A 26,120-nucleotide genomic window follows, 5' to 3' on the forward strand; every position below is an offset into this window, starting at 1 on the left:
TTTGGCTCAGGTCATAATCTCAGGGTTTGTGGGATCGAGCCCTGACAGGGCTCCACGCTGGCGGTGCAGAGCCTGCTTGGGATTCTCTCGCTCCCTCTCTGCCCCTCCCCCGCTCAGGCACTTGTGTGTGCTCTCTCTAAATATAAATAAACATTAAAAAAAATAAAGGTGTGGTGCAGGGGGGCAATAAGTCCAGGCCAATTTTCCACTTTTCAATCAATCTAACCCATGCACATAATCCTCAGTTTGCCCACTCATCACTCCCGATCTGTCCATTTCTCCATCCCTGCACCCACTCACCACACACCTATCCATTCATTCTCCCACCCACACAACCAAATGCTCTACCTATCCCTCCACCCACCCACTTGCTCACCCATTTGTATATTCACCCTATCCACCCATTTGCCAACCTATCCTTATGTACCCCCCGGACCCATCTACTTGTCTATCCATAGCCCTGCCCGTCATTTATTTACCTACTCTTTACTCTTCCTCATCCATCCATCAATCCATTCCCCTAGCCATCCATCTGTCCACTTACATCCCTGACCTATCCATCTATCCATTTATTCATGCAATCACCCATCCATCCATCTGTCCATTTATTTCTCAACCTATCACTGATCCATGCAACCTTCCACTTATTTATCCATCAGTCCATCTAACCACTTATCTATCCTCTCATCTGCCCACTCATCCACACCCACACCCCATACATATCCACCCACATACATATCTGCCCATGTTTCTGCTCCATTCAGTTTGAGGGGCGGGCCCACAGTGACTGGAGACAGCTGGGTGAAGGTAGGGGAAGGGGGATAAAATTGTAGCCAGAGACCACCCTCCTCATGCCACCAGAGACCTCCCTTCCCATTCCAATGGTGTGACCTCCCCATCACCAGCACATCCCTCCTGGTTGGAAAGAATGAGAGTAGACAGTCAGTGGGTGGGCCCATCTGGCCAGATGGTATTTTGGCTGCAGCCTTTACACACACACACACGTTGCTAGAACGCTGAACATGGACCGTGCCCCACCCAACATCCCCAATCCCAAATGCAGAGTAGCCAGGCTTCCAGACATAAATTAAAAAATAAAATAAAATAAAAAAGAGTTGGTCTCTGGGGAGGGAGAGCTCATGCAGAGATGAAGGCAAAGGCCCCTGGGAGCCAGGGCCAAGAAGGAGGAGAAATCCCTGACCCTCTCCTCAGGATCCCCACTCCCCAGGGGCTTCTGCCCTAAAACAGGGTCATTAACACCAGCCTCCAACCCCTTTAATGTCCAGTCTCCCAACCTATTTGATTTTGGCGGTCCCATTTTCCCACCGCAGCCCAAGGGAATGGTTTCCTGGTGGGTGGGGAGGGGAAGGAGTAGGTGCAGCTCGCAGGTCTTTAGCTGGCTTCTCGAGGTTCTACGTCTGGGTCAGGGGACCCCACGCACTCCTTGCTGAGCCGCACAATTTCCTGGGAGAGAACTTCGATGTCCTAAGAAACAAACGAGCCATCAGGGGCCAGAGGAAGCAGCAGGGGAAGCTCCCTCACCAAACTTGGGGTGTCATCCATCTCACCTCATTAATCAATGCCCAGCTATGTCTAGCCTGGCACAGGAAGGTATTTTGAGAGGCTCACAGAACCCCAGCAGTGGGCTGGGCTTGGAAAAGATAAGTGTCGGGGGGCGGGGAGGGGGAGCCTCCCAGGGATATGGATATAGGCATGGATCACCAGCTGTGCATGGTGAGGGCTGGAGGATACAACCCTCACCTCACGACCATCTTTTCCACTAAATGGTGAGCTCACTTCTCAGAGGCAGGGGCTGGGTCTGCATAATTTCTGACTCCCCCAGAAAAGGGGGAATATCTGGGGGGCAGGACGAGCAAGTAGACGTGTGGGTGGATGCATGGGGGATCCATGGTAGGCAAACAGGTGGGCAACAACAGGTAGGCAGGCAGGTTGCTGGGCAGGTGGGTAAAAGGTAAGACAAGGGGCTACTGATGAGTAGGTAAGAGGGAGAGAGGGGTATGTCAGGAAATGGGTGGAAAGACATGGGGCAGATGATTAGATGGGTAGGGGGCAGATGACCTGGGGGCTGTGTGGTGGGGGGATCAGGTGGGTGTGGAGGGAGGAGGTGGCTAGATGGACGGATGGGTAGGCTGGTAGGCCACACTCGCCTTGTGCAAGTGCATATTCTTGGTGAGCTGCTCTTCCAGCATGTTCTGTAGCTTCTTGTTCATCTCCCGAAGGTTCTCGTCGCCTGGCTTCACTAGGTCTCTCAAAACGCTGCCCAGCCCGCTGCGGTCTGTGTGGCCTGCTGCCACAGACACATCTGCAAGGGGCCAGGCTGAGAACACCCCTTCGGCAGAGCCGGAGGAGAGATGACAGAGATGGGGCAGAAGAGAAGGAAACAGAGAGTGGGGGCGAAAAGTGGGGGGAGAAGCCACGTGATGCAGGGGGCAGAGGCCTTGTCATGTGAAACCTGGCTGTCACTTACTACCTGTGCAGCCCTGAGAAATGGGGCTAATAAACAATTCGTGGAGCTGGAAAAGTGGCTGCACGCAAAGCGCAGAGCACACGGTCAGCTCTCAGCACGTATCAGTCCACGTTATTCTGATCAATACGGGGAAAACAGGGATTGGAGAAGGTGTGAAAGAAAGGAGCAAAAGAAACGAAGATGGGAGAGGGGGGCAAAAGAGGAGAGAAAGTGGGAGAGGGGAGAAGAACAGATAAGGAGCCCCAAAGGGGTATACGTGCAGAGGATGAAAACGTCCAGAGGAGGCATAGGACAGACAGGTAGCAGGAGCAGTGAGACAAGATGAGGAGGCAGGGCAGATAGAAGGGGTGGGGGGAAGAGAGGACAGAGAGACACACTGCGGAAAGGAGAGACCCTGGCAGAAGGGAAGAGCCGAGGTGAAAGACAGACACAGTGACGGGCCTGGCCTGCTCTCCCCTCTGGCAGCTGTGGTCCTTGTCAGTAACTCTGATGAGTTGCAAGATGAGAGGAAACAGTGGGGCAGGAGGGGGCAGGTCAGAGGCTGGATGGTGGGTGAGGCTAGGGATGGAGCACTGACCGATCCGGCTGTCCATGACGTAGGTCTCAATGATGGCACTCTTCCGGCAAAGGTCCTCTGCCATGGAGGCGCTGCTCACCTCCAGGTGCTTCACCTGCAGGGTGGCCCAGCATGTTCATGCACAATAAGGGGCCCAGCCAGGCAGTCCCCCCACACACACACACAACGCCCCAGCCTCCTCTCCAAGGGAGTGCCAAGTGGGGACAGGCAGGCAGGCAGCACCTTCTCCTCCAGCATCCATTTCTCCTGCTGTGTCTCTGCCAGGCGCTGAAAGAGCTCGGCCACTTCCTCGTCTGACAGCTCTGCTGGCCGCGGAGGCTGGGCCTGAGGGCTGCTGGATAAGGACTGCAGGGAAGAGGAGGGGAGAGGCCAGCCCTGTCTCAGCGCTGCCACCTGCCCCAGATAGGATCAGGGGCTGGGAGGGAGCCAGGGGGGATGAGGATGGGCTCTGTGACGGGGGCTATAGACAAGTCTCAGCACCTGCGAAGGCTCTCTTTGCCTAAAGAGGGACATAGGAGCCACCAAGTCATTTCCTTCCTGAGAAGATGAACAAAGGGCCTATAACAAATGAGATCTCATTTCCAGTTGACAGGAAAACTAGGGGACAGAGGAACAAGAAATATGACACCACTAGGAAGCCAGCAGGAAAACCAAAAAGGTGGGATGCTTTCTGCAGGTTAACTGGGTGGTTTCCTCTGTGGGTTGGTGCCATGAAAAAAAAAAAGGGACCACACTAGACTCAAGACACTTAACGGACATAAAGCAGCCAGATGTGACATGAGCCCTGAAACTGAATGCCAGTTTTCGCAAAACCAGCAATCAAGGACATTTTGGGGCCAACCAGAGAGATGTGATTAAGGCCAAAGTACCAGATGAGATGAAAATTTACAAAACTGGGAGGGTAAAGATCAGCTGAACAAAAATGGGTTACTTATGATCTCATTTAGGTTCAAGAAAGACCAAGATTCAAGGGACCTAGGTGGCTCAGTCAGTTAAGCATCTGACTTCAGCTCAGGTCATGATCTCGCAGTTTGTGGGTTTGAGCCCCACATCAGTCTCTGTGCTGACAGCTCAGAGCCTGGAACTTACTTCAGATTCTGTGTCTCCCTCTCTCTCCACCCCTCCTGGGCTCACTTTCTGTCTCTCTCTCAAAAAAAAAAAACCAAACATTAAAAAAAAAAAAAAGAGCAAGATCTAGAAGGGTGTGAACCAAGGCTTTATAGTGGTGATCTCTGGATCTCTGGATGGTGAAGATGTGGTTTCTTTGGATTTAAAAGTCTTTGCTTGTAGGTGTTTTTCAAATCTTTCTATACAGCACACATACTACTTACAGATTGATAACAAATCATTTCCAAAGAAAAGTGGCCAGCCCAGGAAGCTGACATTATAGACGACAGTCACAAGTGATAATTATGAGTTGGAAAAAAGGACCTCCCATAGAGATGATGCACCTTCTATGAGCTACATATTTTATGACACCAGGAAATGTGGAATTAGTTCACAGATGAGGGAACAGAGGGTCAGAGAGAATAACTTGCCCATCCCTGATTTGGCAATCTGAATCCAAGTTGGCAAGCATGGACAACAGTTGACAGGAAAATGTGTGTGCTGGGCCCAGAGCAGTAGATGGCTGCAGGGGAGGAGAAAAGGTGGACCCCCAGAATCTGGGTAGGAGAGGCTGGGCTGTCGGCTCTTCCTAGCCCCTTACCCTGGCAGGAACAGTCGAGCTTTCCTTCTCTCGCAAGATCTCCCGGTAGCTGAAGGAGGAGACACTACTGCTGTCTCCAGTCTGGGTCCGGCTTGGTGAGTTCATCTCTGACAGAACCAGCTCCTCGAGGCCTGGGCAGAGAGAGAAGAGAAACCTGAGCCCCAATCCCCCAGGGTCCCAGGGCAGCGACTGGCAGGAAGAGGCAGAAATAGATTTGATGGAGATGGAAGGAGGCGATGTGACACTCGGGCACGGGCAAGGTGGAAGCAGACAGTACGACAGGGAGAGGCAGAAACAGAGAAAGTGGCTGCCTCTCCAGGCAAACACACACGCCAGAAGAGAAAGAAACAAAGGTGAAGCAGCTGGGAGAAAGTTGGCAATGTGGACCCGTACGGGCATAAAGGGCCATATGCACTCACTCAGACGTGGGTTATGCAGAAAGGAAGACCGACAGTTGGAGAGAGCACAGGGGCACACCCACACGCAGAGGGGAAATCCAAGAGAGACAGTAAGCCACAGCAGATGAGAGGCAAATAGAGACATGGGTCAGACCAGAGACCAGAGGGGAAAAAAAAAAGAGACGGACATGTAGCCATGAACCTAAATCCGGATTTCATCTAATGGACAAGGACGATGTATGGCAAGCCACTGGAATCTGCTTGTTGATTCATACACTGATCGGTTAGCAAAACAGAAACAAAACTCCTTTATAAAGAGAGGTCACTTCAGGAGACCCAGTGTCTCTGAGAGACACAGATAGGGTGAGCGATACATCCATTTTTGCCATGTCACTTAAAACAGGGCCACCGAGCTCGGGCCTTTACTCTTGCAGCTGCTTCTGGGTATCAGGGAAGGGGGCTGTCATCCCACCCCGAGGGTCTCCAGCAGGAGCCGATGGCTGCAGGGGGACAGGGGAGCAATTTTCTCTGAGCCTGTGATGTGGGAGATGCACCAGAGCTATCATCACTGTGTCTTATCTATTTATTTAAATGTATTTATAGGCCATTTCCTTCTTAAAAAATAAAGTCCAAAGCAACTCAAGGGTTTTTGTTGTATCTTCTGCCCTAAGCGGCAGAAATAACATGGATTTTAGCTGCATGGTGATAATGCTGCACTGCTGTGTGTCTCTCTAGCTCAACCGGGAGCTCCCTGAGGACAGAGTTTCGGGGGGTTTCCTATCAAAGACCCTGGATGTGAGCACGGGGGCTCAGTCCCTATTCATAGAATGAGAGAATGGCTACAAGAAATTTAGAGACACCAGGTGAGGTGTGGGAATATGTATGAGTTGGGGGGATCCAGAGACAGAGACAAAGACAGAGAAGAGAGAGAGAGAGGGGGAAGATAGAGACAGAGAAGGAAAAAGCAGCAAGGGGAAAAGAGAGCAGAGAGAAAGAAAGCAGGGAGAGAGAGAAAAGGAGAGACAGAGAGATGGCACAAGGCGGCACAGAGAGACCAAAACAGAGGAGAGACACAGAAAGAGGTAATGCAGAGGGGCGCCTAGGGGGGCTCAGTCAAGTTAAGCATTCGACTCTCGGTTTTGGCTCAGGTCGTGATGTCATGGTTTTGTGAGTTCCAGCCCCACATCAGGCTCTGCGCTGATGGTGTGGAGCCTGCTTGGGATTCTCTCCCTCTCCCTCTCCCTCTGCCCCTCCCCAGCTCACGCTGTCTCTGTCTCTCTCAAAATAAATAAACACACATAAAAAATTTTTTTAAAAATGAAAAAGAAAGAGGTAATGCAGAGAGCAGGAGAAACAGAGGAGAGCCAGACAGACGCACCAAGTTCAAGAGGGACAGAAAGCGCAGGACAGCCCAGTGGAACGAGGTACAGGAAATATCTCTGGCCTTTGGGCCCCAGCCTGGCCTCCTCCCCTGCACCCCAGCCCCCCCTGCCATTTGGTCCCTCACCAGAGCGGCTCTTGCTGTTGGTAAGGATGTCCTGCAGTCGCTCCTGCAGCTTATCAGCCCGTTTCCGCTCCAGGTGCAGCTGGCGCTTGAGGTCCTTGAGCTGTGGGGAACAGGGGGAAAGGGGAGGGCTGAGGCCCAGTGGACCCAGAGGTGGGGGGCCGTGCTTGGACACCTCCCCATCATACCGCAGCACTGCCCTTCTTCTCCAGGATTCGCTGCCCATCCACTGTGTCCTTCACTTCCTGTGGGATAGAGAAGGTGTGGCTGGTGGCTGCCACAATGGCCATGTGCAGTGCGTTCCCTCCCCGCCCCGTTACTATGTGCTGAGGCCCAGGCTGTATCTGGACTGGCGGAGGGACAAGTGACCTGTTTCAGGTTGCTGATGGTCTTCAGGTGGCAGTCCCGCTCCTCCTGGGCCTGCTGGAGCTGATCCCGCACACCCTGTAGCTCCTCTTCCTTGCTCTGCAAACCAGAGGGCAGCTCAGGCCTCTACTTGGGCAACTTCTGTCCTCCCTCTAGGGCCTGGCCCTCCCGGGAGAGAAGGATGCCATCATGCAGGGGGGCACCTTCAGCTCATCAGCGTGCTGCTCCCGACATCGCTTGAGGGCTTCCTCCTGCTCTTGCTGCTGCTGCTGCAGAGATTCCTATGAGACAAGTGGTGGGTCTGGCCATGGCCTCCCAGAGGACGTCACGCCCAGTGAGGGATGTGATGGCGGCAGGGGCCTGCGGGCATGTAGGAGACACTCCTGCAGGGAACACTGTGTGGCCTTAGGCAGTACACAGAAGTGTCACATCCAGGGCTGTGCTGTTTGCATCACAGACTGACATCTGCATTTTATTCTATTTAACAAAATATAACACAGCACTTACTGCATGCCAGGAATGTTGTAGGGATTTGACATATATTGACTCATTTTATACAATCCTCCCATAATACCTAGATGACAGATATTATTATTATCCCTTTTTTACAGGTGAAGAGAACAGGCCACAGGTCAGGTAACTTGCCCACAATTAGCAAGGGGCCCAGTCAGGATGGAAACTCATGCAAATGACTACTTCCAGTGTCTGTGCTCTTCACTACTACGTGACACTTCCTCTGAGGTATTATTATGAGTCTTCAAAAAAAATGGCAGTAAAAATCCTTGTTTGAACAAAATCAGTATATTATTACAGGGGCGCCTGGGTGGCTATCGGTTAAGCATCTGGCTTTGGCTCAGGTCACGGTCTCACGGCTCTTGAGTTCAAGCCCCGCATTGGGTGAGCTCAAGCCCCTGCTTCAAGATTCTCTCTTTTCCTCTCTCTCTGCCCCTCGCTCACTCATGTTCTCTCCCTCTCTCAAAAATAAAAAAAAAATAATTTAAAAAATAAAATAAAAATAAAAGAATAAACAGATGTTATAAACACAAACAGTATATTACAATAATTTCCTGACAGAAACAGGTTCAGAAGGAAGAGATGCCTTTTCAAATTTGCATATCTGACATCCTGCCTTACTGATGGCCATCCCCTGACTCCCCTCTGGATGGCTGCCGTAGAGCTGGTGGGGCTGCAGGGATGTCCAAGTCCAGAGTATCTCAGGAAATTCCAGGGCCTGACTGCTCCCAGTCCCCTGGTTTGGCATGGATGTGCCCCAGTAGCCTCTGTGCCTCATCAGGCACCAACTCACCTCGGCCTCCTTCAAGCGCCGTTCAAACCAGCCTTTGGCTCCATCCATGGAGTGTACCTGAGCTTGAAGTTCTTCCACCGTTTGCTGGAGATTCTCCAGCTCCCGTGTTCGGGCCTGGGAGAGGGGAGACCGTCATGGATGGGGTAGGCGGAGGAGCCCCACCTGCCCACGGGCGATGCTGTGCTCTCCCACTTTTAGAGACAGAAGGATATCGCCATCCACCCACCCACCTTCTCCTCACGGATCTGCCCACGGAGATCCTCCTCCTGCCGCTTCTTGTCTTCGTGCAGCTCTCGGAGCTCCCGCTCGTAGCGGGCACGCACCCCCAGCACTTCCTTCTCATGCCGCAGTCGGACCGCTCCCAGCTCTTCCTTGTGCTGGGACTTCTCCTGCAGGGTCTCCATTGCCAGCTCATCCAGCATGGCCTTCCGCTTTTCGGCACTCTGGGGGGCAGGAGCATGCCAGTCAATCTCCTCTCTCAACATCAGACACGGCCTACCACCTTCTCCCCAAGGAACAAGCCCAATTCTGCCTCCTCCCCGTTCCCACAGAACCAGCGAAGTCACTCGTCTATCCTCACGGAACTGGTCACTTTCCATCCTTTCCTGTTGCCATGCGTTTGCCCACATCACCTGCTCCCTCTCTACAGACCAGGGCCAATCCCTCCCCTTGCAGCCTCTGGGCTTCCAGAGCTGCCCACCTTCCGAGCCTCCTGTAGTTCCTGGGTCAATTGCTCCTTCTCCTGCCCGATTTCTTGAAGTTGTTCCAGGAGCCGACTATTGGCACGTAATGACTCCTAATGAGGGGACAAAGGAGATGAGTTTCATAAAAAGCCTCCGGGAGGTGATGGTCACCCAGGACGCTTCTGGTAGACCGGTCTCCCCTAACCCTGGTAAAGTTGGTGCTATTCTCTACATTTCTAGATGAGAACCATGGCAGAGACTGGCAGCAGCTCCCCAGTGTTCTATGTGTCCTCCCCTCTGTCCCTAGCAATAGATTTCGTAGTTGGACACATGGTTGTCGAACTGATTTTTCCCTGCCTCCCTCGCAGTTAGGTGTGGCCCTATGATTAATTTCTGTATGAAGAAGTAGTGAGTGTAACTCAGGTTATACTCATAAAGGAAAGGGGCATGCTGGGCCCTTCCCTTTTTCCTCCTTCCTTCCAGACAGAATACAAACATGATGGTAGGGGAGCCTGAGCAAGCATCTTGGCTGCCAAGATAGAAGTCTTATGTTGGAGGTGGCAGAACTGCAATGTGGAAGGCATCTGGGTCACTGGTAATTGCAAAGCCATTGTTCCATCCCTAGACAGCCCACCTGGATTCTTACATGAGAGAGAACGAAGCTTCTATCTTATTTAATCCACTGTGGTTCTGGTTTCTACTATAGACTCAAAATGGCTATCCTGTCTAAGTGAAGAGGTTCAGTCTCAGCGAAGGAAGACAACCTGGTCTAGGACACAAGGTGCTAATAAGTCAGGAAACCAGACTGGAACCTGGGTCCTCCTGACTCCATAGTCTTCTCCCTGCACCTCATGTAGGACTCCACGGAACCAGCGCTAGGGAACCAGGAGAAGACAGGTCATAGCCAGAGATGTCACCTGCAGCTGTGAGTTGAGGTCATCTTTCTGCCCCATGAGGTCTTCAAACTCAGTCTGCCGCTGCCGCAATTCAGCTGCCAGCCCAGTATTCTCTTCTCGGAGCATATTGAGTTCTTGGGTCTTTGCTGTTTGGATCTGAAATAAACGGAGGTGATGGAAATTGGAGGGAAAAGGGCCCCAGGGGCCAGCCATAGGGTGTGAGCTTCCCAGTTCTGGGCAGACAAGGAGAGAGATGGAAAGAGAGCCAGGAGAGTAAGAGAATTTCAAAGGAAAAACGAATGAGATAAAGAGATCAACAGGGGAATGGATGAATGTAGTATGGTCATACAGTGGAATAGTAAACAGAGATAAAAGAACAGACCAATGCTACGTATGGATGAGCCTCACAGGAAAGAAGCCAGGCACAAAAATGGGTGTCTGATTCCACTACATGAAGCTAATGAACAAGTAAAACTAATCTATGTCACTAGAGGTCGGAGGAGTGGTTATTTCTGGGGAAGTACTGATTGGGAAGGGGTAAAAGGGACTTTCCAAGGTGCTGAAAATGCTCTACATCTTGATCTGGGTGGTGGCCCCATGGAGACAGACAGACAGACATGATTCACTGAGTGTACACCACGATTGGTACGCTTCTTGTACTTCACTGGAGAGAAACTAGAAAATGCAAGAGAAGCAGGGATGGATGGCCAGAGAGAAGGGTGGAAGCCATCAGAGAGGAGAGGCTGAGAATCAAACAGAAACAGAGGCAGGACAACAGCAGGAGGTCCAGACTGCTCTGCCCTGATGTGAATCAGAAGCAGAAGGAGACGGGAAACTGGGGAGGGATGAGCGAGGGCTCCCGGGTATCCTGTACCTGCTCCAGGGCTGCCAGGCTAGTCCTCAAGGCATTGTTCTCAGCCAAAAGTCCTTCCACTTGTTCCTGTGCGTCTGCACTCTGGATGGACACCTGGCCCCACCCCCACAATAGGTGAGAGTGGGTCCAGAACAGGGGGACAGGACCTACCCACAGCCAAGAAAGAAAACACACGGGTGCGCACCCACGGCTAGGGGAGACAGGACCCCTGGGGCCTTGCCTGCCTGTACGATACCTGCTGAGGCTGCCCTCTACTCATCCCCTTACCTCCCAGTAGCTTCCCATTACCATGTACCTGATCTTGTAGGGCTCGCAGAGCTGCTGCATGCTCCAGGCGCTCCCCTTGCCGTTGATCTCTTAGTTCCGCCAAGCTCTGTAGGGACCAGATCAGGGGAGCCCATTCTAGACCTCAGTCTCCCTTTTGGGGTACATATAACCATACAGGATCCCTCTCTGACCCCCCAGCAGAATGTTCCCAGCACTTGAGGGCCTTGGACTACCCAGCCATCAGACTCAGACTCACCCAAATTCTAGGTCATTACCCCCAGGGGCCTCAGACCCCATATGCTAACTCCAAGAATCTCAGAAAACATCTAGGTTTTTAGGGATTTCAAACTCACTCCACTCCCATCCAAAAGAGGTCTCACACTCACCCAGATGCTAGCTTGGAGGCCCCAGGATTCTCAGACACACTTAGCCCTCAGGGACTACAGTGTCACTCAGACTCCTGACCCCAATTCCCATGGGTTTCAGGCACACTCAGTCTATGTTGCTAGCTCCCGAGAGTCTTAGGGTCCACCCAAACTCATAGCTCCAAACCTTAGAGGTCTCAAACCCCTACAGTCTCCTAGATTCCAGCTCCTGGTGATATCTGACTGACTACCCCCCCTCCACCTGCCACTCCTGTCCCCAGTCTCTGGGGATCTTCAGACCTAAGTAACTGAAGACCCAGCTTTACCCAGACTTCTGTCGCCAACCTTAGACCCCCAAACCACCATATCCCTAATCCAAGGGATCTCAGACTCACCTGCTCTAGGGGGAAGCCTGGAGGCTTTAAAGTCCCCTAGCCTCTAACTCTCAGACTTTTGCTCCAGTCTCTGGATGTCTTCAACTAACCAGTTTTTTGTTTTGTTTTGTTTTGCTTTGCTTTGTTTTTATTCACAGCCTCCAGAGGTCTCAGGACCACTTAGCCTAAGTAATCCAACTTACTAATTGTCTCAGCTCCCCAAACCAGCCCCCATACCCTGAGGGCCTCAAACACACTCAGCCTCCAGGCGCACCTGTCTTAAACCCTTGAAAGTCTTGTATCTAGAGGGTGCCCCTGGGTGGCTCAGTTGGTTAAGTGACTGACTCTTGATTTTGGCTTAGATCATCATCTCACAGTTCATGAGTTTGAGCCCCACATCGGGCTCTGTGTACTGACAATGTGGAGCCTGCTTGGGATGCCCTCACCCCCCTCTGCCCCTCCCCCCAAAAAAATAAATTAACTAATTAAAAAAAAAAGCAAGTCTTATATCTATGCAGTCCCCAAAGGTCTCAAAATCACCAAACCTCCAGGGAGTTCAGGCTCACTCCAGCTCTCGCTCCCAGCCCCCAGTGACTCTAGACTCCTATCTCTAAACTCCCAGAGTTTGAGATTCATCCAACCTTGTGGCACACAGCTCCCAAGTCCTCAGCCCCCTGAGATCTTTGATTCATGCATACTCAGGCCAATTCCTAGGACTCTCGGGGCTCCCTAATTCCTACTTTCTTAGCTCCAAGGGGGTCCAGTACCCATCCAGTCCCTATATTTCCAACATAAGAACTATTAGCCTCCCCAGCCAGTCTCTGTAGACCTCAGGGTTCCCTGGACTCCCGGCCCTGGTCTCTATCCCAGCAATCCCAGAATCCAGCCCCTCACCTGATTGGCAGCCTCAAGTTCCTGCTGCAGCTTCTGAGTGCGAGCCAACTGAGCTTTGAGATCCGCTTCTTTCCGCTGCTGTAACTCCTCAATCTTATTCCTGGGGGCGATGGGGGGGGCACGTTGACCATGGCCCGAGGACCCGTCTCCCACCTCTGCCCTTGTGGTCTTCAGGCAATTCTGCTGGGTACTATCCCTATTGTCCACCAATACACCCACCCCTGGTAGTTACCGGCTATCATTGAATAGTGTCTCCTTTTCTGTCTGCAGACGGCAAAAACTGGGCACAGAAAGACAGACATAGATGAGTCAGTTCCACAAGTCAGTCCCCTCTCCAGTCCCTCAAAATTCATTTCCCCACCTTGGGAAAAAAAAGAAATTTACCTTTCTTGCTTCTTTTTCAGTTTCTCAGAGAGCTGGGGTGGGGTGAGGGAGGGGGGTGCAGACAAATGATTGCATATTAATAAAGACAAAAAAATAAATTTAATATTTATAGACACTTCTTACTAAGTCCTTTTTGGGAGCTGGAATTTACTTATGTTATCTCATGGGATCCTCAGAGCGGTCCTGAGAAGTGAGTACTACTGGTTTTACAAATGGGGAAACTGAGTCTCAGAAGAGTTAAGTAATTTGGTTGCCCAGGTGGTCAGGAGTAACAACATGACCTCAACCCAGCTCCCTCAGGCTCCAAAGGCCAGCATTTATGCCCCCAACATATTGCTTGACAGCCACATCATAGAATGGCTAGGGGAGGAGGCCTGGAAGGCAAGATCATGATTGCCTGCCTCATCGCTGGGTCTCCAGCTCCTAAGATAAGAGCCAGCAGTCTACACAATGGATGGATGGATGGATGGATGGATGAACAAGCAGAACTGAGAGGACACATAAGAGAAAGATGTGGCCTGCCAGCCACAAGACAGAGGAAGCACATTAGCCTATTCCATATTGAACGCAACTCTGAGACATAAATGTGAGTCTCTCATTTCACAGATGGTGACATTGAGGCTTTGAGGGGGGCACTCCGCTCCTCCTGCCCTGCCAGGGGAAGCATGGCAGGTGGGGAGTGGGGTGGAACAAAGTCCAGGGAAAACTCAGCAGCCCCACCTTAGCAAGTTCCTCCTGCAGTCTGGATGTTTCAGCCTGCTTCGAGCTCTGCAGGGAAGGATGAGGGAGGGAGCTATCTTCAGCAAAGGGGGAGGTGAGGCCTGTGCCTTCCCCTACCCTCCTGCCTTCCTAATCCATTAGCCCACAAGATGGAGATGTCACAGACATTTCCGTGGGACCACAGACTGAGCTAGGGCACCTGCCTGCCTCCTGACACTCCAGCCCCAACAGACCCAGATTCACCTCCAAGCCTTGCAGTTGCTCCCAGAGCAATCTCTTTTCTTCCTTCTCCATTTCCCATTTCAGCTCCACTTCTGCCAATGGCATGGGGGCTGGGACAGTAGGGGCTGGGCCCCCTGGGGCGTCCCCTTGGCCCTCACTGGCAGCTTGGGATCTCCTGGCCTCTTTCCCATAGCGCTCTTGCAGGGCTGGTGGGTAGAACAGAAATATATGATGGATGAGGTGGTCTCCAAAGACCCTTGCCATGCCTCAAATAGATGGGAGAATTGGCCTTGGATCCCTCAGGTAGAAGAGACCCTGCCCAAAATGACCAAAAGCTTACAAAACAAAAGCTCAGCCCCATCCACACCTCTCACAAATATTTTTTTCAAGTTTATTTATTATCTTGAGAGAGAGAGAATCCCAAGCAGGCTCCGTGCTGTCAGCGCAGAGCCCCACTCAGGGCTGGAACTCACAAACCATGAGATCATGACCTGAGCAGGAACCAAGAGTCAGACACTTAGCCAACTGAGCCACCTGGGCACCTCCCTTCACAAATCTTTTAAGCCCTACCATCCACTGAAATCCTGTCTACAATCAGACCAGCCCAAGCCGGTTTCCCTGAGCCCCACCCCTCCATCCCCCAGGCCCCACCATCCTCTACCCACTACTTACAGCTGAATCCTCCTATAACCTCATCTTCAACCAAATTCTACAAAGTCTCCCTCCGGATCACCAAACTACCACCCACCACGCCACAAGCCCCAAACATCCCCACATTGGGACCCACACTCTACCAGCCTTTATCCCAGACCCCACTGACAATCTGGGCTCAGAATCTCCCCTAAGCTCCTTCGTTCACTTTCTCCGTTTAGCAAACAGCTCCTTTCTGATGTTCAATCTGCTAACCTAACGTTTGCTAGGTACCAGGCACTGAACTAAACTAAGAAAGCTACCACCTCTTAGCTCAGCTCTACTGCAATCTTCCGGGGAGTGTACATCCCTACAAGCTCTCTGTAGATGAGGAAGCTTTGACTCAGAGAGGTGAAATGGCTTGTCCAAAGTTATACACTGGTTCATAGCAGGGCCAAGCCTAATTCTGAAGCCTTTCCCCTGCCCCCAGGGAGAAGACATCCTACTCAGTCCCCAAGGTCTCTGCATCTCCAAGGAGGGCCTCCTTGTACCTGCCACATTTTTCTGCAAGGCTGTGTTCTCGGCCTGCAGCCTCAGCAGCTCACCATCCACAAGACTCCCAGCTTGGGCAGTGCCTGCCCTGGCAGCTCCATCCTTCAGTTGCTGGTTCTCCCGCTCCAGCTGCTCCATCTGGCTGCAGAGCTGAACAGGGGAGGAGGGAGGGAGCAGAAAAGCAGAGAATCAAAACAACATTTGCTGAAATATACATGGTGCTTGGCTGATGTACTTCATAGTTCACTGAATTCTCATAATGTCTCTGTGATGTAGGTGCTGTCATTCCTCATTATCCACCCCCCCCCCACTTCACAGATAAGGATGCTGAGCCACAAATGTTAAATGACCTCAAATTCCACATCTGGTAAGTGGCAGAGTCACAGAGGATTGAGGATACCAAGAACACTTTTCTGCTTGCCCAATCCCAACCTCATAGTCATAATCCAAGACCTCAGGCTCCTCTGGAAGTTGCTGGTCCCAGATGTCAACATCACAAATAGCCCTGCTGCCATACCTCTTCTGTGAAGGGTCTGTGTCTGGGAGCCTAGGAACCACAGCTTTCAGGGCATTTCCAAAGCCAGTGCTACCCACAGCCACCTCCCCTCCCCCCGCCTTCCACCATCATCAGCGCTCGGCCTTGGAGCGAGGTACAATGCAAATAAAACTAGGCCAGCCCCTTGCTCGACTCCTGGCCAAAACACAGTTTGCAGAGCATTCCTGATAAGTGACGCTAAAACCCCATTTCCAGATGAGAATACTGAGACCTACAGAGAATTTTTATTTTTTTCCCTGGAATTACCCAGGCACTATTCTACCCAGAACACTATTCCTTTCATCCAGTTCTTCACATGACTGGCTCCTTTGCATCCTACAGTGCTCTGTTCAGATGTATTCCTTGAAGTAGTAATCCCCCAACACAGAAATCCCAATACTCTCTGTCATAGCACTCTGTTAATTTCTTTTTTTACTTAGTACTAATCACAATTAAATTTACCTAGTACGCTAATTTCCTAAAGCTCTGCACATTTTTGGATTATAAATTGTGATCGACAATTAAACTTTATTTTGTAACATAGGGTCACAAGCACAGATTCTGAAACCAGACTGCTTGGATGTGAACTTCTACTCTGCTATTTATTATCTATGTGACCTTGAGACAAATTACTTTACTTCTCTGGGGCTCAGTTTTCCTCATGTGCTTAGTAGGGATACTACTAATATCTCATTGGCCTGTTGTAAGAATAAATGAGTGAATAATGTAAAACACATCAAACAGGACCTGGCACACAGTAAACACTATGTAACTGTCAGCTATCTGTACTATTATTATTTTTTAATATCTTATCTTTCTCCCCACCCCATAAGCAGAATATAAGCTACCTAAGAGTGGGGGCTGTTCTGTGCTGCTCACAACTATGTCCAGAACACAGAGCATGAAGGAGGTGCTCAATAACTATTTGTTGAAGGAAAAATTGAGCTGAAATATCTTGGCAAATAAATGGTAGAGGTAGGCCTTGAATCCAGGTCTCTCTGTTAGCACTTCCAGTTCCCAGGAGGAGGAGGAGGGGGAGTGTGAAGGAGGTTCTATACCTGGTCCAGTGCCTAGCCCAGGACAGGTGCTGGAAAACACAAGCTGTATTTATGGAGGAATCCCTGTCCCTGCCTCATCCTAAAAGAACCATGATACCATTGAGGCTGGAGGCAGGACGCAGTGAGAAGTGAGGCGATGAGGTCAGCTATTACATGAGCACCAGGGGGTCTGAACAGTCAGGGTCAGGGACCCACTCGAAGTTGTTGCTTAAAGGAGTGATGTGGTAAGGCCTGCAGGTCAGGACAACCTCTAGGGCACAGACTGGCAGGACAAACTAGAAGTAAGGAGACCAGCAAGAAGGCTGTGGAAATAGAGCAGGTAAGAGGCAGTAAGGGCTGAGGCAGAGCAGGGCCACAGGATGGATTCAAAACTTTTAAATAGTCAAAAAATATTTTAGAGGGAAAATGAATCAGTAATAATAAAAAGATAGTAGCTAACACCTACATAGCTGATACTATGTGCAAATCTCCGTTATAAGTGGTGTACAGACATTAAGCCATTCAATCTTCACAAAATCCCTGCAAAGCAGGTACTGTCATTATCATTTCCAACTTAAACATCTGGGAACCAAGGAACAGGCAGGTCAAGTGACTTGCTCAAGATTACAGTTAGTAAAAGGCAGAGCCAAGAGTTTAATCTAGGCCTTATGGTTCTTAACTTAGACTTGTTAAATCACCTCTCCCGATATTGTAACTGTTTAAAGGTTGTTTTCGTATTTTCTTATTTAAGGTCTTAAGCACTACATTCTCACATGCAGTCCTGGAAATACCACTTTTGCTGCCGTGATAATTTTTTCCTCAAAACACACTAAAACTTTAGAGACTTATTGATCATGGATACAGAAGATAGATAAAGAAACAAAAGATAATATCTCTAACTCCCTAGTAGATTCAGAAACAGCCAGGACACTAAAACCAGTGAGGAAATAGAATGATCCAATCCAGCACGAATTATCTAGAAGAACTAGAACTCCAGGCTCATGTCAGATGAAGGGAAGGAAGAGTAAAGGGAAGCAGCTAGAACATCTTTCCATCTCATGCTAAGCATAAGAACTTTACCTAAGACCCTCCAGACCCTCCAATGCCCTGGAGCTTCATAGCATCAGCTGTCAAATATACACAAGGGAACTTGAAGCTCAAAGAAAAGGAGTGCCTTGGTCTGGAACCAGCTGTCCTCAGGGCTCGCAGCCTTCTAAGCAGCCTTCTAATCGCAGCACAGTCGGCAGCCCCATTTGTCAAATCACTGCCCCCCAGCACATAGCAAGGATGTTTCAGCACCATGGACAGTGATCCAGGGCCAGCCTCTGTCCAACCACTTTCAGCTGCCCTCAGACTTTAGCCCAGGTGGCCCCTCCCCTCGGATCCCCTCTTGGATCCCCCTCGGCAATCCCAGGCACCAGCACCTTGCTGAACTCCGCCATAAGTGTGCTGTTCTGCAAGCGGAAATCCTCTTCTTGGCTATGCAGCTTTGCCTGCAGCATCTCATTTTCGCTTAGCAACCCTTCGACTTCCTGCAATGGCAGACAAGGGCAGGGTCTCCAACAAGGGCAGAAAGGATGGAGAGGTAGGACAACGAAACAGGGAGAAAATGATGGGGGGGGGGAACATAGGGTACAGAGAATGGGATGGGTGAAATCAGGAGATAAAAGGAAGGAAAGAGACAGACATGGAAGGGTAGAGAGAAGGGAAGATGGACATGGCAGGGGAGAGAGTGGGAAGAAAGAGAGGGGTAGACAGAAATAGGTGAGAGGAGGTAGAGAGAGATGAGGGAAGGGGGATATATAGGGATGGAGAGGGAGAGAAAAAAAGAAAAGGCAGAAAGAAAGATAGGAACAGAGAGATCAGAGGAGGGAGAACAGAACAGAGGCAAGAGAGAGGGGGTCAGGGAAAGAAATGAGTCAAGAAGAGATAGAGGAACAGGGGGAGAGAGAAACAAGGAGTCAGAGGGAGAGATAAAGAAAGGGAGAGAAGAGAAATGACGGCAGACAGGAACAGGCAGGGGAGAAAAAGAGAAGGTTGGATGGGGAGAGAAGCAAGAGTCAGAGAGGAACAGGAAAAGGGGCATAGAGAGACTCAGAGAGAAGGATGGGGAGAAAGGGAGAAGGAAAGACACAGAAAGCAGCACAGAGCGAGACAAACACAGGAAAATAAAGACAGACATAGAAACAGGTGACAGTGAGGTAGTCACAGATGTGAGTGCACACACAGAGAAAGAAAGGCCAGTACTAGGAGATCCCAGCATACAGAAATATCGTCCCTCAGTCTCCCAGACACATTCACCCACCATGGGTCCCCTTACCTGAGCTTTCTTGCTCTTGCTCAGTGCCTAAGGGTGAGGGGGTGGGAAGAGAGATAAGGTGAACAGAGATGGACTCCCTCACTAGGGTATGGAAACATTGTGGCAAGTGTCAAGGGGGTGGGTAATGATGACAGGTTCAAGGGATGGGAGTGTCTTTAACCACAGAACTTGAATGAAATCTGTAGTCCACAGGAATGATGAAGTGAGTGAGTGAACGACATCCTGTTTACATGTTTTCTTCTAAGCTCTGGAGACTGTTCATGAGTTTTAGTATTTAACCCTTCATGGGCTGGGTCTCTGGGCTCAGAAATTATGGCTTCATTTCTACATCAGTCCAAACACATCTATGTGGATCCCTCCCATGCACCATGAAAACTGCTGCTCCCTTGTTGGGTAGCAGAGGGCACTGCCAGGTTGGGCAATCAGCACCCTACCAAAGAGAAGCTCACCTTCAGGACTACCAGACTTTCCGCATTCTGTATTCCTTCATCTAACAAATATTTATAGAGCACATAACATTGATTTATGCATGGGGACAGGAAGAAAGAGATAAAGGAGGGCCTTGAATGCCTTGAGGGGCCATAATAGGTTACATGCAATTCATCTTCAGATGATCTGAGAGGTAGGTTTAGTCTCAATTTACCAACAGGGCCAGGGATGGGAAGTGGGGGCACAAGGCAGGAGTGTGAGTGGAGGATACAAGGCAGATTCAAGGGGGAAACCTGGATGGCTCAGTCAGTTAAGTGTCTGACTCTTGATTTCAGCTCTGGTCATGATCCCAGGTTCATGGGATCAAGTCCCATATCGGGCTCTGTGCTGAGCATGGAACCTGCTTAATATTCTCTCTCTCTCCCTCTGCCCCTCTACCCTGCTTGTACACTCTTTCTCCCTCTCTCTCTCTCTCTCTCTCTCAAAAAAAAAATTTTTTAAAAATACAATTTAAAAAGGCAGATTCAAAACAGATTCACCCATGGATGTGACTATTTTTTAAAAGATTTTTAAAAATGTATTTATTTTGAAAGAGAGAAAGAGAGAGGGAGTGTGAGCAGGGGAGGGGCAGAGAGAGAATACCAAGGGCAGAGCCTCACAAACCATGAGATCATGACCTGAGCCAAAATCAAGAGTCCAACGCTTAATCGACTGAGCCACTTAGGCGGCCCAAGAATTTTTTTGTTTTTAAGTAATCTTTACACCCAACGTGGGGCTTGAACTCACAACCCTGAGATTAAGAGTCGCATCCTCCACTGACTGAGCCAGCCAGATGCCCCTGGATGTGACTATTTAGTTAGAAGGTAGTGAATGAGAATAAGTAATTGAAATTGAAAATGAATTAAGAGTAAACTAAAAATCAATAATTAAGCAGGATTCGATAAAATTAGCAAACTAAAGAGACTTCTGTGAGAGTTTTTTTGAATGACTGATGACAGCATGTAACATTAGGTCTGGTTCCCTGTAGGTGCTCACTGGCTAGGTAAATGAGTCAGAGGGCTACAGGGAAGAATGGGTGGGTGATTGGGTGGAGGGAAGTACCTTCTGAGCTTTGTTGAATTCCTTATCCAGGTAGGCGACCTTCTGTCGAAGACTGGTGAGTTCTAGTGTGGGGAAAGCAGGGAATCTCAGCCTCAGTCAGTGGTAGGAAGCTGAAAGGTCTTCCTGCCAGGCCTCTGAGGTTTTTTCCCTTGGCCTCTTATCTCCAAAAGCCACCCCCATCTAATGAGACCCTCTTGGCTCACCAACACCATTCTTGCGTAGTTCATCTGAAAGCTGGTAGTTATTTGTCCGGAGTTCCAGGAGCTGAGCCTTGGGGGAGGCAGGGAAGGGAAATGACTTGGTCAGGAATGTGTCCCTACTCTCACAGGGAGGGCACCAATCCCCTGAGCCCCACGGATCCTGCTGCCTTCCACATGCCTCTTTAGCCACTCCTTAAGACCTATGTACCCTGCATCCTAAATGAGCCTCCAGCCCCTCAGCCCATGTCCTACCTTCTCTAGCTCTACTTATAACCACAGCCAGCCTCACTCTTCTTTCTGTCCTCTTCCAATTCACTCAGCACTCAGGCCATGACAGAGCACTGCTCCAGCAGGTTCTTGCTGATATGCATGTTCCATGGTTCTCCACGCCCACAGGATAAAGTTCTTCCTCCTCATCCTCACTGGCCTCATCAGACACTAAACATTGTTCTATCTTTCTGTCATAGAAGAGTATCGTCTATACTCTTGGCCAGACTTGGAGGCCCCTGAGTATAGGGGACAAGGGCCTGCATTCCTCCTTTTTCAAGGGAAGAGGGCCCAGTATACTCCTGTCCAACTTACACTAAGTTGGGGGCTGCCTGGATCCTCCTTACCCCCAAGACTCTCAAAACACATCCAAACCACTTTCAAGAATTAAGGGAGAGTGAGGTATGGGCCACTCCAAATAGCATACCCTTCCTAACAGCCCTGTAAGGCACTGAGGCCAGTTCTTCCCAGACCTACTGTCCCTTACCCCACCAAGTTCTTTCCCTCCTCCCATGGCACCAGCCTCCACCCCCTGGTGGTCGGCTTAAGGTCAGAGGGCTTGGCCCTGTTCCTCTACCAGTGATCTACCTGTCTTGACCCAATTTGTACACCCTTGTAACACATGGAGAAGCCCTATCTATCAGAACCAAATGGTTTTTCCTTCACTCATGGCCCAGTGAAATCAATCTTCCTCACCCAAGGGCCCCCCACATCCCTCAAGAACTCCCCAGTCATGATCCAATGTGATGGTCCTACATCCTTCAGGGTCTCTCCTCCACAAAGCCTTGGGTGGGCCAGTTGAGTGAGTACTCTTACTTGGAATCTCCCCACACAAGTTACAAGTTTTAACTTCCCCTTTCATGGTCCAGTGATCTTACCCTCTCACTCTAAGCCTCCACCACACAGGGACAACTGGTTTCTCTCATTCAAGGATCAAAGGACTACCTATACTCACTTGGAGTTCTTCCTCTCCATCCACAGAATCCCACTCAGGGCTTCCCCCTTTCAGAGTCTCCTCCCACACAAAATCCAATGGTCTTCCCCGGTAAGGAACTCTCTCAACAAGGGCCTACTCTGGCCTTTCATCCGATCTCAGAGTCGTCCCAGAAAGAATCAAGTGGTCAGGATACCCAATTAGGGTACCTCCCTAAAGCCCAGTGATTTCCCCTCCATGTGGTCCGAGGTAACACTCTTTAACCTCTTTTGGTCTTCTCTCCAACAGGAGTTAACGGTATTACCCAGTCAGGGTCCTCTTCACCCCAGACCTAATGGGATCACCTGTAATCACCCAATGGTACCACCACCTCTTAGGATCCAGTACCAGCACTCACGCAGGATCTCCACCTCTCAGGAACAATGACAGCATGTGGGTTCTTTCCCCAATTCCTCGGCATAGTGGTATCTCCCACAAACATTTCCACCTTCCACCGGGTAATGGTATTGCCCATTCAAGGGCTCCCCCCACCATGACGCAAATGGCCCAACGTCTGCTTCCTTCCTCTCCAGACAAAATGGTTTCGCCCTCTCAGGATTTCCTTCCCTCAAAACCCAATGTTATCATCACCGACCCATGGTGTCCCCCGCACGGGCCCAAAAGTCAAGTCCCCTCCAGGTCTGAGTAAGGTATCACCCACTCTAGGACTCTCTCCTCCGCCCACAAAGCTAATAGAATCCAACCCCTCAGAGCCCAATAGTATCTCGGAATCCAACAGTCTCACCACTCAGAGCCTCAGTTTCCCTTCTCCAGACCAACCCCTTAGAGTATCCATCCCAATCAACCCCTTCTCAGAGCCGGTGGCCCGACCTCTCTCTACCCCGCCCCCCGTCGGTTAACGCGGTGGTCTTTTCCCCGGTGAGCGGCACCTGCATCCGCTGAAACTCCTCCTCAGACAGAGCTTGCGCCATGTTCCTCCCCCCACCCCCCAACAGCCTTCTGCGCAGACGCAGTTCGTCCCTCCTGTCAGTATTCTGGCCGGATCAAACCACCGGCCAGGAATGGAGGGGGAGGAGTCTACCCCGGAAGTTCAGTATTTTAGAGACAGATAGAAGAGAATGAAACTGACAGGTCAAGTGAATTGCAATTTAATGTTTTACCACAAACTAGGTCATCTGATCTGGCTTTTGAGCTCTCACAAAGTACCCATTGTGATGCGACCCTGTGGTATCCCCGTGTCATGGTTGGACTCGTCGCTAGGGAAATGTTTGCCGACAGAAAATCACCCTTCCGTCGTACTCCTTTAATGAGAATGGTTGACTTTATGATGTTAGAAATGAAAGCGGAAGCTTTGCGCTGGTCTTGTTCCCGCCCTCCTCCGTGTGACCCCGGAGGGGAATCCCGCCTCCTGTGAAGCCCTTGGCTTTTTTTTTTTTTTTTTTTGGTAAGATTTGACGCTAATTTTCTTGATATGATGCTGTAAATCATGTTAGGTAAAGGACCTAGGCACAAATAAATTTAAAATACCTGAGAGGAAAGAATGGCAGTGAATCAAACGAAAAACTTCGTTTAAAAAACAAAACAAAACAAAACAAAAACAGGATGGCGAAACACCAGGAACATCCAAATAAGTAGTAAAATGCTCTATAATCCTCTCTTGTGCTTTCTGGCCCCCTCTGCAACGCCCGCCACCCAAGCAGTAGTTTTTATCTGGGAAAGAAAAACATTAGAAAGCCTGTTTAGAAACATATAAATACTAGCATGCTATTTTTTTAAATATTTCTTTGGGGGGGGGTGGTAACTTAACTTTGATATTTTAAATGTACACAGAAACAAGAATGGTACAAGGAAATTCTATGTAGCCTTTACCCAAATTCATAAATTGTTTACGTTTTTTGTTAAAAAAATTTTTTTTCAACTTTTATTTACTTTTTTTGGGACAGAGAGAGACAGAGCATGAACGGGGGGAGGGGCAGAGAGAGAGGAAGACACAGAATCAGAAACAGGCTCCAGGCTCTGAGCCATCAGCCCAGAGCCTGACACGGGGCTCAAACTCACGGACCGCGAGAGATCGTGACCTGGCTGAAGTCGGACGCCTAACCGACTGCGCCACCCAGGCGCCCCATAAATTGTTTACGTTTTAGCACCTTTTCTTTATCATTCTTTCTATATAAAATTTCTGAACCATTGGCTTGTGTATTTATTGAGGATTTTCTAACACCAACTCCTTTGGTATTTATTAGTTGCTGTTCTACTGTAAGGAAGAGCTTTCTCTTCCATTTATGTATGTATAGCTGTACAGACTTATTTTATTCAATGAATTATAATCACTATCATTATTTTCTTTGCCGCTCAAACTGTTCCGGAATTGGCCAGTGGGAGTTCCTTCAAGTTGAATTCTGTGTCCCTTTGGCATGCTGCCATCACAGTTTTTTTTTCCTTTCTTTTTTTTTTTTTTTTTTTTTTTTTTGTAGCACTTTCTTGTTGGCACTACAAGATGCTACAGACTCACCTTATTCTTTTTCAGCTCCAGTTGACAAAGTGTTCATTGCTACTAGGGTCTAATTGTTTCCAGGCCCTCTTAGTGTACACAGTTAGGAAATATATGTATGTATTCTAATCCAGCTAGTCATACATATCTATTTATATATTTTGCTATAGGTATCTATATATTGAAAACATAAGTTCATTACTAATACCTTACATTTCAGCCCAACAACACAAGGTTCATTTTAGTTTTCTCACTTTCCATATTTGTAAATCCCTTCTCCAACAGAAAGAAACCTGGCTCTCATTATCCACAATAAATTTACTTATTTGTGTAATCATACACATTAAATAACCAAAATTGCTAAACCATAAGACTACTTCAAAAAACAAACCTACCAACTAGAGGTCAATAGTTGTATTACAGTCTTTTGTCTTTAGGGTCATGACAGTCTATAGTCAAAATACTGGGTTTTACAATCTTCAATATTTGACACAGTTCCTTTTGTCTTTAGTATGATAGTAGTCAAAATACTGTGTTCAAAAACTACTTGAATTAGTTCTCCTCCTCCTCAAACCCCTTCAATTAGGCTGTGTTATTCATTTGAAATGCAGTCAGATTCCTTTGTTTCTGTTTGAATTACATTTTGCCCCTCCCACCCTTGCTAAGGTAACCACTCTACTTTCTGGTTTATCCCTTCTGTGTTTCTTTTCACTCAGATAAACAGGTATATGTATATTATCTTATTTATCCTACATGAAGTATAGCATGCTTTGCATTTTTCATTTGATAATATCTCCTTTCTCACAGCCACACAGTGCCCCATTATGTAGACACAATTTAACCACTCTCCTATGTTTTCCCATGTAGGTTGTTTCCAATATTAATTATAAACAATGCCAAAAAGAATACCCTTGTACATATATGTATTTTTGTATTATCTGAGGTATATCTTTAGGGTAAATACATAGGACTAGGACTGCTGCATCAAAAAGTGCATATATAGTTTTGTTAGGTATGTACAAATTTCCTACCAAAAGGGCTGTTCCAATTTTATTTCCACTAGCACTGTATTTGACAGCCTGTTTCCCCACAGCCTTTCCAACAGACTATGTTGTATTTAAAACTTTTCCCTGATCTGAGAGACAAGAGATGGTAGCTCATTGAAGCGTTTGTGGGTTTTTCTGCCCTCATTTCATAGGGATAAATAATTTTCCTGCTGTGGGAAAATGTTTTCAGCCAAGGCTCCTCTTTCCCTTTTGTAATTTCATGAACCTTATTGAGATGCTCTCCCTCTCTCTCCCACCCCCCAAAAGATAAACCGAGGCTTATTAAAAATTTTAAGAGTTTATTTAAGCAAAAATCTATTTGAATTAGGCAGTGTGGTAGGGTCCCCTCCCTAAGGAAAAAAAAAAAAAAACCTCAAGGCAACCTGGCTATACACATACGCGACAACAGCCCTCAAGACCTTGTAACATGAGACCACTTAATCAGACTACATGTTTATGTGTTACCATATATGGGAAACAAAAAAGTAAAAATATATTTTAAAAAACTACGCCATGTGGCATTCCATGCTCAGTTCTTGGGGTAAAAACCCA

The 26,120-nt window shown here is 48.9% G+C and overlaps 1 protein-coding gene across 5 annotated transcripts; it reads right to left on the minus strand.

Annotated features, from left to right (window-relative positions):
* Nucleotides 1-945: 945 nt before the first annotated feature.
* Nucleotides 946-23,071, minus strand: GRIPAP1 (GRIP1 associated protein 1). Of its 5 annotated transcripts, none has more exons than XM_045470865.1 (26): nucleotides 22,961-23,071; nucleotides 20,834-20,900; nucleotides 20,631-20,692; nucleotides 19,101-19,127; nucleotides 18,205-18,312; nucleotides 15,208-15,358; nucleotides 14,048-14,232; nucleotides 13,805-13,852; nucleotides 13,085-13,116; nucleotides 12,933-12,980; nucleotides 12,701-12,800; nucleotides 11,096-11,173; nucleotides 10,801-10,893; nucleotides 9,948-10,082; nucleotides 9,048-9,143; nucleotides 8,578-8,790; nucleotides 8,348-8,461; nucleotides 7,245-7,322; nucleotides 7,045-7,140; nucleotides 6,864-6,920; nucleotides 6,679-6,778; nucleotides 4,774-4,904; nucleotides 3,288-3,410; nucleotides 3,066-3,159; nucleotides 2,169-2,323; nucleotides 946-1,485 (listed from the first exon to the last, which is right to left on the minus strand). In XM_045470865.1, exons 1-26 carry the CDS (start codon nucleotides 23,000-23,002, stop codon nucleotides 1,393-1,395), a joined length of 2,526 nt encoding a protein of 841 aa, XP_045326821.1. In that variant the 5' UTR covers nucleotides 23,003-23,071; the 3' UTR covers nucleotides 946-1,392. The 5 variants fall into 5 exon arrangements, with proteins under 5 accessions (XP_045326821.1, XP_045326819.1, XP_045326822.1 ...); XM_045470863.1 differs by lacking the exon at nucleotides 22,961-23,071 and adding an exon at nucleotides 22,429-22,506; XM_045470866.1 differs by lacking the exon at nucleotides 13,805-13,852.
* Between the last annotated feature and the right edge of the window lie 3,049 nt (nucleotides 23,072-26,120).

The sequence above is a fragment of the Leopardus geoffroyi genome, chromosome X (genome assembly GCF_018350155.1).
Source record: "Leopardus geoffroyi isolate Oge1 chromosome X, O.geoffroyi_Oge1_pat1.0, whole genome shotgun sequence".
Classification (NCBI taxonomy): Eukaryota; Metazoa; Chordata; class Mammalia; order Carnivora; family Felidae; genus Leopardus; species Leopardus geoffroyi.